The sequence below is a fragment of the Aplidium turbinatum genome, chromosome 13 (genome assembly GCF_918807975.1).
Source record: "Aplidium turbinatum chromosome 13, kaAplTurb1.1, whole genome shotgun sequence".
Taxonomy (NCBI): Eukaryota; Metazoa; Chordata; class Ascidiacea; order Aplousobranchia; family Polyclinidae; genus Aplidium; species Aplidium turbinatum.
The window spans coordinates 9,896,497-9,912,512 of record NC_137484.1 but is presented as its reverse complement, the minus strand read 5'-3'; the positions used below and the strand labels follow the sequence as shown (position 1 = coordinate 9,912,512).

The 16,016-nt window shown below is 37.2% G+C and overlaps 2 protein-coding genes across 2 annotated transcripts; both read left to right on the top strand.

Moving 5' to 3' along the window:
• Positions 1-6,076: 6,076 nt before the first annotated feature.
• LOC145782509 (tetraspanin-18-like) lies at positions 6,077-11,314 on the top strand. Its single transcript, XM_082594310.1, has 5 exons — positions 6,077-6,197; positions 7,464-7,661; positions 7,897-8,082; positions 9,678-9,860; positions 9,973-11,314. Exons 1-5 carry the CDS (start codon positions 6,135-6,137, stop codon positions 10,132-10,134), a joined length of 792 nt encoding a protein of 263 aa, XP_082450436.1. The 5' UTR covers positions 6,077-6,134; the 3' UTR covers positions 10,135-11,314.
• Positions 11,315-12,637: 1,323 nt separating this feature from the next.
• LOC145782626 (uncharacterized) lies at positions 12,638-15,199 on the top strand. Its single transcript, XM_082594439.1, has 5 exons — positions 12,638-12,737; positions 12,919-13,064; positions 13,998-14,189; positions 14,446-14,885; positions 15,040-15,199. Exons 1-4 carry the CDS (start codon positions 12,638-12,640, stop codon positions 14,875-14,877), a joined length of 870 nt encoding a protein of 289 aa, XP_082450565.1. The 3' UTR covers positions 14,878-14,885; positions 15,040-15,199.
• Positions 15,200-16,016: the final 817 nt, after the last annotated feature.

The following is a 16,016-nucleotide window of genomic DNA, read 5'->3' as shown; positions in this document are numbered from 1 at the left end:
AGAGTTTTGCGGGCCTAACAAAACTCTTTGACGGGCCGCAGGTTCGTCACCTCTGATCTAAATCTTCAACCACCTGGCGTGAGCCTGGATACGACAAAAAAACTGCTCTTCATCTTCGGTACTATAAATCCCAATAACTTTGTGAAATTACTTTAATCAAACATACTTCTAGCTGAAATGTGTAAGTCTGCACTCTGCCACATTTAAAAGTTTAGCTCAATTAGCTCCAAGTGCCTTTGTCTAAATCTTTTCTCAACTTTTTCTGCCGCTGCGGTACCCAAAATATATGATTTTTGTTTAACATGTGCGGTATTAACGTTTTGTAAATAGCCAATGCACTATGGCACTTCCACTATTGTTAGGCCAGATCATCATCCATGTGTCTCTCCTCCCCTTGCCTAGATGAGACCTGCCATTTGTCCTCGCAACCCTTTTTTTCCGGACCAAGTTGAGAAGTTTAGAGTTTCGTTATTTGTTGGATGTAAGTAGACGCATGCTAACAGTTTTGACCACCTTAACACACTAAACCAGCTTCTGCTCAACATAGCCTACAGTTTTCAATTTTTGTCCCAGGAATTAACTCTTCAAGCAATACTTTCCCTAGTTTGTGTGTGCATTAACATCCTCAATTATATGTCGTCGTTAACAATTGCGACATTTGTGAATTCATTTGAGGCTTTGGTCACCGAAATCAATATATTTGAACTAACAAATTCAGTCCACAACACTTTCCATTAGGCTGTTATTTAACACTAGCACGTTAAGTTAAGCACGCATATGTGCTGCGATTTGTGACCGTGTTAGCAACTGAAAAAAACCTTGGTGTGAAGATCACAGAACTGTGCTTGCAACTGCACGGTGTTATCAAAGTCCAAAACAACTCGGCTCCAGGTCCCCTGCGGTCACAGACACGCATATTATCCCTGAATTGGGGGGTATCGCGTTTGCCAATCGCTCATTGTCGCCTGGTTTGATTGCAAACAAGTCAATTCTATGTAGTTGCTTTCCTCATTGCGTCCAGAGTTGTTGCACCATAAGCAGCCCTCATTGCATCCGCATGCTCTCCATAACGGTGAGTGTAGGGGTTTGGTTTGGTTACAATTGCTTTATCATCACGAACGCCATTGTCACTTTTCCTCATCCACCTTTCCCAGGCTTGTTCGCGATGAAAGGCACAGAGTAAAACGGAGCAATCTGCGGAACAAGAAGTTGTGGGCATTGAGTGGTACAGTGTAGTATCAACTTAGCAGTGACGATACAAATGTATGAGCAATGAAGACAGCACACAAGTAACGAAAATGTGAATGCAATTCACTAACTTGAAAAGACGTTCTCACAATAATATAAAGGAATCACAGTAAAGCTTGACAGGAAAGTAATAAATGATATGGAATAAGGAAATAACGCTACGGTGCTTTATTCTCTTAAATTAATGCAAAGCCATATCTGAAGTGAATTATTGAACACAAGTATCCAGAAAAGTAACGTACTGCTTGGGAAACAACCAACTCTCGTTTTCTGTCATTCCGCACTTTGTTGTAGTCTTTCCCATGCTGACACATCAATGCAACACTTCTGGAATTGATGTACGGTGTATCAGATGAAAGATCCCAATGAATACGACTCTTTGCAAAATCTATCAATACATAGTACATACACAACATTTAAAGAATTTGTTGTAATAAAATATGGAAAAAGTTGATGAAACAGAACACATTTGCAAATCTTTATAGCTTTCTTTTTATTGCAGTTAGTAAAATGTTTCCTCTTTTGTGATGCCTAACCTCCACTTTGGTGAAAACACTGTGCTTTGCAGAAACCTTTTTAGAATCTTTGTCAACAAGGAAAAGGCTTATTATTGTAGTATGAATATCAACACTTAGTACACTAATGAATTGCAATGGCAAGATATTAAAAATCAACATTAACATGGCACCGTATGCTTGTTTCTGAACAACAAGAAGTTTTGTTCCTGCTTTTGCTTCGTACTCTTCAATGGATCTCATGGCATCTTCCACTGAAGGCAACCACTACAACAAAAAATAATTTGTTTTTTATAAGCAAAGCATTTATGCCATAGCCTAACAGTGAAGAAATGCAAATACTACACACATGCAACAAATCTGGGTTTAGCGAGTATAAGGTAGCTGGTAGTTTGAAGCTTCAGTTTTTCTTCTTTCCTTCTACTATAAATAGACTATTTCACCACATTTAGGTTTGTTTTATTCTGATGACAGCTCCTGATGAGTCAGTAAAAAAAAACTGCAGCTTCGAGCTACCTTTTACTTGCTATTTTCAAGTTCTGTACTACCATTTACTATTATAGAAGAGTTCAACGTATACCAATTGTGTGAAGTTGGAAACAGTAAAATAGTTGAATATTGGTTGGTGAACTGTTGAAGGTCTTGGGCCCTAGTATATTGCAGCAACTACATTACAAACCTGTACCAGTCCATGACTTTCAGTGTCATCACTTTCCTCTACTTCTGCAGAGCTCTGAAAATCACAAAGAACATTTGTAATGACACAATATATATCTTTTTAAACTTTTTAATTATGCTCTTTTTTAATCTTACTATGGACATTCACCTGACAGGGATGGCTCTGTGCATCTAGTTTAGGAAAGGTGATGCAACATCTAGTCGTACTTAAACTTGCTTTGTTTGTTTTTAAAGCCACTCGGAGTTGTTTGTTTAAGTCCTTTTTGGTTGTGGAAGTTTGTGTGGATACCTTAAAAAAGTAAAGAAGGTAGAACACACTAGAAAAACTGGATGGTTGAATTAAAAAAAATTTCTTTCATGTTAACATGATCATTTAAGCTGTAGAAAACCTATATCATTGAGTGTATAAGTTGAAGACACTTTACAATGATACAAAAAATGTAAGAATTTAATTTAATTAAAATCAAAATGTTGCATATCAATACACCCGGTAGTGCTTTTTTAATTATCATATTAATTTATTTTTTGTCATTAATGCATCCGGAATGAAAACGATACCATTAGTTGAGGTACCGTAGTCAATACCCCAGTATGTAAATGAAAAGGTGACATGGCCAGTGGCCACAAAAATCTGTCCGCCCCATTTGCTCAGTGGTTAAGCACCCTAATAATGCAAGCTAATAATAATGCAAGCTAATAATGCAAATGTCAGCTAATGCAAATGTCGTCACACCGCCAGCTATGAAACTAATGCAATTTTGCAAATGGCGTCCATTTGGGTTTTTGCGCGTTTTTTATGATTTCACGTCACACAGAACGTAGCTTCTGATTGGCTCGAGTTTTCTCGACAGTTAATGAAATTTTGCCGTTAAAGTGCTTACCGAATTTTACACGGCTTGCTGTTTCTGCTGAAAACATAGCTAGATTAGCTGCGCCACTAGCGGCGCAAGGTGTTGCTTAAAAAACGGCCACAACTTTTTTTGCCAAGGGTCCCTGGTTGGAGGAGAGTGATAATCCTAAACTAGAGGAATTAAGCTTTCCAACGATACCAAATTTGTTAAGGTCGCAATTTATTCCAGGCGGCCCTATATTTTCGCATTTTACGCTCAGACTAATGAGACACCGGTCGAAAATCAAAATCACAAGAACTTCGAATTTGCCTTATTGTATTTCATGCCCAAATACCAATTTTGTGCTCATTCAAACCGGCCAAGATATTGCACTGAGTAAAACTAAAATTGAATAAATTATTGTTATTTTGTAGTCTATTTTATTGCATTGTTATAAAATTTTGTTTGATGTTTTCCAAGATTACTTTGATACAGCTTTAATGCAGTGTGGAGAAAAATAGGCAAGTTTGCAAGTTTTGGTGGCTATTCATGCATTTTATATCCAAATGATGGTTTATTGTCAAACCGTACACTTCCTATTTTACAAAATTTATCTAGTTTAATTAAAAGTAGATTTTTGTAAAAGTTAAAGGTAGGCCACAAAATTTTGTTTAAACTTATTGAAATTAAGTTTCAATCGTTTTTTTTTCATTACCAACAAAAGCTTTCAGTAATTTATTTTTTACAAATATTTTTATAATCTTGTGTAGTGTTGTAACTATACTTTAAGCTTTCAGTAAAATTTTGAAAAATAGTGCCAGGTGTCTCCCACTTGTGCCTATTGCAGACTGAATAAAAAGGCATGTTTCACCTTCTAGCCTACTTATTTTGGACATTAGGTGAGTTAATTTAATTGTTTACTAGTTAGCTCAGGAAAAACGAAACATTAGAAAAGAAAAGCTAAAAAACACCTTCCTTACCCTCCATACAATGTGACTTTTCCCAGGTCTTTTCCACCATAGACTGGGCCTCCAATGCCACATCCGACATCACCATCAAAAGCGAAATCCTGTTAGAAGACAAAACCAGTGCTCAGACATGAGCTGAAGCCGAGGACGACGATTGCATTCTTCGTCGTTTTTAAGGGACACATAAAATTCCTTACCTTAAATCTGCTCCTAAATATACGCTTACCCAATGCTGCCAGTTGTTAATAAATGGGTTTGAGCGAATGAAATGAGCGTAATAAATCTGCAAAAAAGGAGAAAACTTACAGCTTTTTTTGGGGGGGGGGTGGGGGACGCTTGACCAAGTGCCTCACTCAGATCCACTACTGGGTGCCCTCCAGAATTGTTTGTAGATCCGCTATTGAACAAAGCCTACACAAAACACCTTTTGTTTCATTTTGTTTTGGCCAAACGAAAGCCGACAACTTTCAAAAAAATAAGTTTTGTTTTTAATCTAGGTCTTTTCTTTGTATTCTTGAAAAGAAAAGAACAACCACAAAGTGTTTTAAATTTTGTCACGCTGCAGAGTTGAATAACGTTGCACACTACCAAAGCTTTTTGTTTCAGTTTATCAGTTTGTCCACTAGCAAACATTTTGAAGATTTCATTTTCAACATCAGGATTAACTTCTTTCTTTTTTTGACTGGGGGTTATCGTACAACCAATGTTGATTCAATGCCCAATTACGTAGAATCACAAGAAACCAGATTAGCCTATTGTTTTGTTTTTTTTGGACGTAACATCTATAATTGTCAAGCCTTTGTTGTATAGTTGTTCCATTGTTTCAGTATTTTTTCAGGATTGTGATTCTTATGTTTTAGCAACCTGGTATTTGTTGTTCAAGAGAAAAAGAATATCTTGTTACCTGGTAAAGACCAACGTGGTTTGCAAGGTTCCTTATTCTATCAGAAACTTTATGCTCTCTGTCAGGAAAAGAACCTGTTGTGTTTGGCAATAAGACCAACAATAACGCAATTTTTTTTCTCTCAGGAAAATGTCGCTTGTTTTGCTTATACCTAAATTATATTGTTGCTTGATGCTGTCAACGTTTTGTCACAAAACCATACTGTAGCAACAGTACGTTCATGAAAAAATGAGACAGCCAGTCTGTTAGCCATCACCAGTTTTGTGAGAAAGTAAAACAGAGAGTGCGTTTGTTTTCACTACACCTTTAAGACTTAGTGAAAAAAAGGATAAATAAATTTCTGCCATTTAAAGCAAAGTTCTAGTCGTAAGCAAGGCATAAATCTTACCATCGCAATCCTGTTAAAGTAACAAGCTTGATAGAAGTTTTGCATTAAAAAGCCACGGATGATATCAGTTCAGTTTATTTTCATTTCAGACCGCGCAAAAAACAATGTAGAGGTCTAAAAAAAGGTAGAAATGACAAACTGCTGACTTTGAGATGCGCTTGAGACCAAAATAAGTTAACAAATTAAATAAATAGAAGAATGACGTGTTGATTTCAATTTAATGAAAATTTGGATGCATCATTCATCTTCTACTGGACTTACTGTAGTAAAAATTATTTCTACAGAAAAATCTCGGTTTAATTGCTTCTACATGACGTAACCACATCTTGTTGTTAATGTCTAAAGCAGTTCAAGTTGTGATTAAAAAATGCTAACAAAACTTAACAATAGTATAGCATTGGGCTTCTCTTAATGTTGAAAATAAAACAAAAAAATGTTTGAAATAGAATAGGCGTTGCCTGCATGTAGGCCTAGTTTAAAGTAAAAATACTTTACACGGCTTTGAATAACTAATGCGAAACTCTTAAAACAATCATTTTTCACTTAGTTAACTCAATACCATACACTGAAGTATAATTTGAGGTTACACACAAAAAAATAAAAATGAATGAAAACGGATTTAGTCGCTGCAAGAAGTTGATGATATTTTTTAACATCCTATTTCTGGTAAGTTGTAGTCACCCACAATCAATTTTTTACTCAGTTCTTATGGTAGCCTCTTACTTAAAACATCGTTATTTGTTTGACAAACAAAAATGTAGACTGGGTGGTCCAGAGCAGTGGTCTCCAACCTATGGGTCGCGACCCCAAGTGGGGTCGCCTTAACATTTGCTGGGGTCGCTATAACTCACCATATTTAATTTATTACCAAAACAAAGGACTGATACTTTTTTGCTCTAGTTTACAACCTTTGCCTGTGTTTTGGAGTACAGCTTGCTACCTGATGTCACCTGTAGTGTAACAATCAAAAACCGAATAGTTGCGACAAGGAGGCGCAACACTTTACCTTTGTAAGGTAAAAGTTTTGTAGTAGGACAGAGCGAAAGCATTCACGATGCTAGTTAAGACTAACTTTTTATTTAGGGTGACTCCAGAATGAGCGAATAGTGATTTATTTAAAACTCGTGGACAGTGTGCAGGCGCAACCATCGCATTAACATTTAACATTGCAAATTAAGTGTTAAAACAAATTGACAATTTTATGTTCGTGAAATCACATTCTTGTGTTAATTGAAACTTCTTAAAAACAATCATTTTGGAATACTTTTGTGTAGCCACATTTCTCTGTAATTGTGCATACTTGCTCGTATTATGTAGCTTCAGCATTACTTGAAATATTTTTCTCCGTTTTGTAAAACTAAATGGGGGTCGTATGTAAGTGCTGATTGCATTTTCAATTAAATTGGGGTCGCTTCTTAAAAAGGTTGGAGACCACTGGTCCAGAGGATAGTTTTAGAGACAGGCCCGGAGTATTTTTAAGACCCCGAAACTTTTTCTAGGGGTCGGGAGTACCGCTTAGTTATTTTTTTCTAAAGTGCATTTGCATCAACATTTTATTTTGGAAAAAAATACTTTTTCCTCGATAATTTTACAAGGTGGGTAGATGTAACCATTTCCCTCTTTGGGTTTTTAAAAAGTGTTTTTTGCTGCTGATTTTCTTTTGGAAGCTCGGGAATATCATTAGTGTTCGGTGGAATGCCCTCTCAACAGCTTTGGTTTTTTTTTTTTGGTAACAAGCTTTGGTAACAAACATGACAACAATCTCATGATATTTCATCTCTTTTGGTTATTCGCTTATTCCTTGATCGGTATGAGCCAAAAAAATTTAGGTACCCTTCGGCTAAAACTAATTTCTGTTTGGAAACCACTAATCAACAGTATTCAAATAATAAGATCTTTAATTAGTTTGTTGGCCACCTTGCTATTTTTCAGATTGGTGGTGCCGCAATGTTGGGATTGGGAATATGGGTAGTAGTGGATTTCGGATCGTTTACCGCTACCTTGGGAACCAGTAGCTTGCTGTACCAATATGCCGCTTACATTGCAATTGTCATCGGTGGAACAACAGTCATTATGTCTTTGTGCGGTTGTGTGGGGGCGTGGAAGGAAAACAGTTGCTTGTTGACTATGGTAAGACAGCATGAAGACTTTTTATAGATAAAAAAGTGTGAAGAATATATCTGCATATTAAACAATATTAGAGTTAATGTGAGATGTTAACAGAATTATGATATGAATGAGCTATAAGCTTAAATTGAAAGAATATAAGAGTTCTTGTCAGCTTTATAAGAAAAGTAGGATGGCTAGGCTATATGGGAAATATTTCAGCTACGTTTTATTATTAAAAACATTTGCTTCTTTATAGTTCACTCTGGTCTTGATTCTATTCTTGCTGGCTGAAATTTCTGCCCTGATCATGATATTTGTGTTCTCCTCGGATGTCGAAAGAATTCTTTCAGATGCAGCCCTCAATACGATCAAGACTCAATATGGAACTTCTTCAGCAATTGGATCAAGCGTTACGATTGCGTGGGATTCCACTCAAGCAATTGTGAGCTATTTTACCGTTAAATCGCAATTCAATTTGTATTTGTAGAAATTCAAAAAGTGAAAATACTCAACGGAATAAATTTCAAATAAAGTAAACAATATCACACCAAATCAGAAGAATCAGTTTATTTAAATACAGAGCTTTCACCACACAAGTGTGGCTTCATCACTATAATCTTATTCAAATAGAATCTCTTAAATAGAAAATATTGAATAAGATTATACTGATGAAGCCACACTTGTGTGGCGAAAGCTCTGTATTTAAATAAACTGATTCTTCTGATTTGGTGTGATATTGTTTACTTTATTTGAAATGTTTTGTCACACCGCGCATCCCAGTGGATCATCAGTTGAATTATAGGAAAATTTGATTAAAAGTTTTGGAACGAAGTTTTGTTTTGAAATAGATTTCTGTCTGTATTTCTTCTCTTGAACTTATTTCGTCATTGCTTAGACATTTATAGCTTTGTCGAGTTAACTTATTTGATTTTGCACCCCATCTTTGAGACCAGATCTTCTGAAAAAAATTTGTGACCTGATGTACAGTAGGGCAGTAGGCTATATGCAAATTCCCACCAAATGATAAAACTCAAAAAAACAAACAACCAACAGACACGGCCAATAACATAATTATCGGCAGCAGTGGCCGAGTGGTTAGCGCGTTGGGCTCGCAGTCGAGAGCCTGCATGTTCGACTCCAGCCACCCGCACTTGCTGTTGTTTCTCTGGGCAAGAAACTTTACGATAATTGCCTCTACCCAGTGATCGATTTCGAGTAATGGGTAGTACCAAATTTAAGTCATAATGGTCACAGCGGTAAACCATAATCTCTTCGTGGGAAAATTGTAACATAAGATTCCCAGATCCGTTCGTCTGTATGTAATGACCGAAAAGAAACACTCTTCAGGAAACGTCTATTCGAGAATTGTATCTCTGCAAAAATAGCCTCAAAGCTGTCGAAAATGGGGTGCAACGGGATACACCACTAAAAACTTGTCACTACAGAACAGATTACTTGGATAAAAGACGGAAATTTTCGTCCAGCTGACAAGCACTAAGCAAAACAGTTAAACATGCGACCAACCTCTTCAAGCAACAATTTTAAAATGACTAGAATAATTTGCGATATCTCAAACTAACATAAACAGTAACTGTGACGCAATAATGAAAGACATTGTCACGCAATTCTAACAGGTGTTCAAAATTGGTGATGCAATGTTTCATGTTTAAACAGGTTTGACACAAGTCTTACGAACGATGGTGCAATTTTGGCTCATTTTTTAGGAAAAATTCCATGACGTAATACGCTAAGATTCAGTAGACCTGAACGGTTTTTATATGACGTTTGATTAGGTGAACAATTGTCTGGAACACATAAGCAGAGTAGACAACCAGAAACAGACATTGCCGTCGGCTGCAGCGTGGGTCAGGTGTATGTCGGAAGGCGTACACCGATGCATAGCGCTCATGTCCGCTTTCCCGCAATGCAGGATAAAGATAAACAAGCACGACTGATTTGTTTAAACAATTTTTTCAAAAGTTTGATACAGTTGTTTACAGGATTGAGAACAATACCAAAGACCATCTTGTTTTATAGTTTGGTTGTTGTGGATTGAACAATGGGACAGACTATTACCAAAGTGTTTTTGACGTTGCAACTAACACAGCTCAGCCATGGCCTCTATCTTGTTGTTTGCTGAATTCAAACGGTGGCTATGTCCATCCCACTCTGTGCCTGAACTTACTATCAGCTTCCCCAACATACTCTCATGCTTTGACGGTAAGTTGTTTAAAGATATCAATTTGATAACTGTTTTTGAAATTTATTTCTATGTTAAGCTTAATTTTAAGACATGTAAAAGATAACACCTGATTTAAAATTATTTGTTTAGGGATGCTATCCAAAACTCCGGAGCCTGGTAATCATGTATTCTACAGTGGTAGGAGGAATTCTTGGAGGGGTCATGGCGGTTCAAATACTCGCCATCATTTTCGCTTGCTGTGTTTCGTCACACATTAACGAAAGTGGGAAAGTTCATGTTGTTTGGGAATAAAAACATTACTCGGTCATTACTCTACAAGACTTTTGTAATACTTCAGTTAGCGCTTATTGCAATGTTTTAAAAGAACACTACTGCAGAAAAGACTCGATTTTAAAAAGACAAATAAACTGAAATGTATCTCATATGCATATCTCGTGGAAGAGACCTCGAAAAAATGGCTTGAACAAAAGATTACTGTCGCTTACACAAGCGTCATATTATATCTATTAAAATTAGTATTTTTCTTTGTACTTACTCATCACTGTGAATATCTTAGCTTTATCTTCACATTTGTAGCCCATAGGGCTCTTATGTGGCAAGGGGAAGCCAATTGTCATGTTTGCTTTGTGTTATTTCAACTAAACCAACTTTACTCGGTGATAAATATTGTCAACGCTATGTTAATTTAATGCAAATATGTAGGCTAAATTTGGGCTACTACAGCTTTGGAAGAACAAAATGTTGCATCCAAAAACACTCACGTTTTATGAGCACTTACAATGCAAAAATTGTATATGATTGATAGATTGAATCTTTATTCTCAGACTGGGAAAGCTTCTTTGAGAACTTAATCCTGGCAGTTTTGCATATTTGTAGAGGCTTCGGCTTTGGAAAACTAGCATCAACTTCGTCAAAAGAACTATTTAAAGTTACCTGTACATTATATAGACACTTGCTAAAGCTTGGGCTCTAAAAGTTGCCATTTTACGAAAGTTTGTAAAAATTTGCAACTACAGTAGTAAGTTATTGGTAAGTACTGAATAACTTTTTCCAAAACGTGATGCATGCAAACCAAAATCCATTAACTAAACGGTTTGACTACGGTTTCGAAGATGGTCGAATTAGCGGGGTCCAACTGCATTCGGGATTTTACGTTTGCGTACTCCATCCATCGAGAGTAATTGGCTAGCCTTTGATGACAGCCTACACATAAGCTACCTCTTGTAGACCAAGTTCATACAGAAGCACATTAACGCAATGTTTCAATCAATATTAGATTTAGCAGTGGCACATTTAAAGCTATTGGAAGTATTTCAAGGTGAAAAGTGTTATTTTGATGCAGGTGTTATTATTAGTTTTTTTTTTGTTTTTTTTTTTGGAGAAATCTTGAATGCTTTGAATTTTGTGTTTCAAAAGACTTCTGTTTTGAATGTTTTTGTATGTATAGAAATAGAATTATAACATATGCACATTTTAAAAGTGTTTTAAGAAAGATACATTGATCTTTAAGCAAGGCCTACGAAAAAAACTTGTTTGATGCATCAGCTTTCAGCGTGAAGAGTTTTTTATATTTTTTATTGGGAATATAAAACTAAACTACCCGCAAAGTATTGAAAAAAATCTGTTGATTTAACGTTGCATGATGTTGAAATGGCATGACTTGGAAGATTTTTCTCCAGGCTGCGGCTGGATTACAATCAAGATTCCTACGCCCTCAAAATTGAATTCCAAACGTTCCTGGCGTATAACTGCGCGAATGTGCACAAGTGCATAACTAGAGGCAAATTCTTCAATTTAAATTACAACGTTGAAAAAATTGTTATTCTCAAAGCAACGACGAGTAAGCGATACCTTCCAGCTTGGTTTAGAAGAAGACCCTTCATCTCTTTTGATTCAGAATGTCAATACAGTTGTACCAGCACTGCGGCATGATAAAAAGGTCCCTATTTTTAACAAGATAAGGTTTACGAAGCGGCTGTGAGTGAGAAATTTGCTTCCATGAGAGCATGGTTTTGTAATGGAGTTCTCGCGTGCGCGATCGTTATGCGTTTGGAATGGAGCACATTTTCTGTAACTGTCATTCCACCACCAACATTTAATTGTAAAGGAAGTAATAAACAATTTTAAAATTTGGCATCAGTTCTTTAAAGCAATCAAGGTAGATTAATATTGCAAGGCTATGCAAACGTCAACAATGGAATACTTGGAAAGTAATAGGCTATTTATATCAGTGCTGGCTAAACATTACCAGCCTTTTAAGAAACGTAGTTAATCTTGCTTAGACTCGATGGACTCGATCTTAATCTTGTATCTATTTATTATTTAATTACTGTAGCCTACTTGCTTTATCAACCCGGTCCAATCTTATCAAGGCTAGAAGCTAATGATTGCATCAGGTAAAGCGGTAACCGTTGATGGCTATCAGTGATAAAGGGCACACATTGTTTTTCATACCGTTACAACATTGACAGTGAATTCGGAGAAGACTGCCGCTAAAGGGCGTTATAGTTCAGCTGAGGAAACAAATTGCTGTGTAGTTCATATGTTGCCAAAACAGAATTTTCTTAGCGTTTGATTATAGTTGGAAATTAGAAAATTATCTTGACCGATAGTTTTCATGAATTTTTACCGCAAAGTACGTTAAAATAACATGAGGTTGAACCTTAACTTTTTCACATTACTGTAGGTTTTCCTTCTATATTGCCGCTTTTTTCATTATTTTTCATTAAGTTGGCTGCTAACGAAGTGAAAAGCCTACGGTATGGCAAGTTCAAGTCAGTCTTTGAAAGACCAAATGGAAAAAGATTTGCTAACTTGTCCCATATGCTGTGATCGCTACAATAATCCACGTGTCTTAAAATGTCAACACACTTTCTGCTTGCGCTGTCTTCAAGGTAGGCTACCAGGATAGATCTCAAACAAGATGTAGGCCTAAAGTAATCATTTGTTTTGGGTTTAAGAAGTGATGAAGTCGGTAGTATCAAAAGAAAAATTGAAATTTATTGGCTAAGGTCTGAATTTTATTTTATTGGAAGTTTGTACATCAGCACGCTGATGTGTCAATTTTTTCACCAGGTTGCTTAAAAGCCAATCAATCGGCCAATGAGATCAAGTGCGCAGTTTGCAGAAAACCGACCAATCTGACTTCTAAAGGCGTGGCTGCTTTTCCAGCAAACTTAACAATCACCAACCTACTTCAACTAGTAACTGTTTCTAAAAAGGTAGAACACTTCCGAATTTTCAAATATGAAGTAGGCTAATAGTTATGAAACGGTCGCCAGACCATTCGGCATGCGACAACTCAGCAAGTGGGCCTACATTTCTGCTACTGCCAAGTTAGTAAATGAGATTTACGTGCTCACGTCGGACTTGCTTGGTCATCGCTTGTTAAAACTCATTTTATTGACTAGTGACATTCTAAGTTTCGGCTTGCTGAGTTAATTTCAGCCGCTTGCTCAATTGTCACTTGCTCAGTTGTCGCTTGCTCAGTTCACAAATGCGGACTTGTAGGAGACTTTTGAAACATCTTCCGGACGTGTCGGACGCTTTTCCAAGTTAGAAGTCCGACTCTATGTTCAAGTTAGATTGTGGTAGGCTATCTTTACGTAATAATCTTTTTCTACAATTACGCTTAAAAGAGCGGAGTTACATGCGGAGAAAACCATTTGCCTCATCAAAGCAAACAACACACCGTAAATCTTGATTTTTGGTGGATCCCATTTGACACTAGGCACTTCGAACGTTTTTAGTTAAAGCGTAGCTTGCGAGTTCGCGTAACGAGAAGCCAGTATGAAAAAAATGCTTTCTAGCACGCAGTGGAAGTTCAAAATCTGACCTTGTGTTTATAGTTATACTGTATCAAAATATGGTTAGGCTTAGCCTGTAACTACTCTGGCTTGTTGCAAAACCTTGGTTGTTTTATTGTAGCCTAAGCTCGATTAATTATTTAAATTTAATCTGACATGAACTAAGTAGGCTATTGCCTCACAGTGGGCTAACGCTATGTGGCCAGATGAAAACTCGTCATTCCTCTTAGGAAAATGTAATCAAACTAACGCTAACGCAGTTTGTTAATCCGGTTGACGTTTCATTTGCAGATATAGGCCTAAAGCTATATAATTTTATGTTTTGAACTAGTACGTTACTACATTTAGCAAAGCATCGTTGGAAAGGGCAGCGGTTCACAACCGAAAACGTCCATCACTTCCAGTATCAAACCGAAAGTCAACACAATTGTCGCAGCAAAGTCGAAACAAGAAATAGTCATGAGCAAAATCAGAAATAAATACAGAAGCGGAAGAATCTCTCGAAGACGTGCAGATGACACGGAGGATTCAGACTCCGAGGTAAACTAGCTGTTGCTGTGGATTTGTTAATTTCAGAAACTCAGCAGTTGCAATAATAATACCTGGTGTACCAAGCTGAGCTAACAATATTAACAGCAAGGCCTTAAAATCTTTTTAGTACAAAAGTTTCATGTGATCGTCTGGAGCAAACTTATGAAGTACCGTAATATCTTGATATTAATCTTGTTTGCATACATTTAATTGCTGCAGTTCATCCCAATTATGATAAAGCACTGACCAACTTATCTGTGTTTAGTATGACAGCTCTTCAGACTACACATCGAGCGAGGAGAGTTGTGATGGAAATTGCCGTGACTGCAATTGCGGTCGCTACCGCTCAAAAGCTCCACAAGGAGGAAGTAGGAAAAATGGGAGATGTTGCAAAGAAAGAAGTAGTAGTCGGAATCAAGGGAAAGTAAACAAAAGAAGCGGAGGCTATTATCAAGACACGGAAAATTGTAGAAGTGGAGGTTGCTGCCGAGACACAGGAAGTCGCAGAAACGCAGGATGCTGCCAAGACATGGGAAGTCGCAAAAAGAAAGCGGGTTGCTGCCAAGAACGTGGCAATGGACGTCAAGGGTCTCGAGGCGGGTGTTGCAGCAGCCAAAGAAGGCGCCGCGGTTACACAAGCTCGGAATATTCATCCGACTCCGAATCTGACAGTTTTGATGACAGCAGCGATTATTAGCACACGAGGTGAGGAACATCAACCTGTTATGCGCGTGAGGATCAGGTTGGCCAAAGGTTAAATCTATTTGTGGTAATAAACAGTTATCTCAAACTACATATTTTCATGCTAAGAATACTTTTTCATAAGCCTGTCACAAATTTTCAAACTTGTTTCTTGCAGATTGTACTCACACGAATTTTCGTTCGATTAATTTCTAAGATGGTCTACGCCGAGATGACAAAAATGCTGCTTGCCTCTTCAGCTTTCGTCCTCGTCTTCACAGTTTGCTTTTGATTTTTTGTTCACGTTTTTTGCATTAAAAACTTTTGATATCGACTCTTTGCAAAATCGTGGTTTTCTGAACTGTAGCTAGCCGCAACATAATTATTTTGTAGAACCTACAAAGGCAGGTAGCAGCCTGCAATTTGGGCTCTGTCTTGCGTTCACGAGCAGAAGAGAAGTGTCTACGAGAGGAATTGAAACACTACATACTACGATCCCAGACAGCGAAATCCGTCATTTTTACATAGATTTAACGTCTGCAGACGATCTTGTCATTTGCAGTCTTAAGTTTGAGGAGCCTGCAGCTAGTCCGGTGGAAGTCACTCCAAGAATTCAAAATTAGGCTTCGATGCTATGTGTATTGATCATCACCGGGCCAAACAAAAGCGAACATGTCAGTGACTGTACCCTGTGTACGTAGCAGTTACGTAGTCAGAAGGTTATGAACTACAAGATTCAATGCGTAAAAATATTGATAGGCCTACGTCTCAAATAGGAGAAAGGGGGTGGAGTTCTCAAGTAAAATGTAGATTTAATGAGTTAGTGACAGTTTGTACGGAGTGATATCACAACGTACGAAATCAATAACTAATATAGATGTTGAAGTTTAAGAAATATGTGCCTTGATATTGTGACTACCAATCTACCATCGATGATGAAGCCTCAAATTATGAATGGAAAATCTGAAATGCTTTCGCGGGACCATAAAGTGTAGGCGAGAAGTCATAAGACCTACGCAAGTCAGCTGATCACTACTTTTCACATTGGTTATTGTAGGCTCGCTGTCAAAGTATAGGCTGCACTTCTACGTGACTTCAACATTTTCGTTCAAAGTATATTTCGCATGGTTGAGTAACTCTTGGGTCACGAACGAC

What these genes read in the sequence shown, in the direction of transcription:
- LOC145782626 (XM_082594439.1), top strand. Translation starts at nt 12,638, where the DNA reads ATGGAAAAAGATTTGCTAACTTGTCCCATATGCTGTGATCGCTACAAT. An exon ending in CTGCTTGCGCTGTCTTCAAG is followed by an intron (nt 12,738 to 12,918) that starts GTAGGCTACCAG and finishes TTTTTTCACCAG; the next exon opens with GTTGCTTAAAAGCCAATCAA. An exon ending in CGGAGGATTCAGACTCCGAG is followed by an intron (nt 14,190 to 14,445) that starts GTAAACTAGCTG and finishes ATCTGTGTTTAG; the next exon opens with TATGACAGCTCTTCAGACTA.
- LOC145782509 (XM_082594310.1), top strand. Translation starts at nt 6,135, where the DNA reads ATGAATGAAAACGGATTTAGTCGCTGCAAGAAGTTGATGATATTTTTT. An exon ending in TTTTTAACATCCTATTTCTG is followed by an intron (nt 6,198 to 7,463) that starts GTAAGTTGTAGT and finishes GCTATTTTTCAG; the next exon opens with ATTGGTGGTGCCGCAATGTT. An exon ending in ACAGTTGCTTGTTGACTATG is followed by an intron (nt 7,662 to 7,896) that starts GTAAGACAGCAT and finishes GCTTCTTTATAG; the next exon opens with TTCACTCTGGTCTTGATTCT.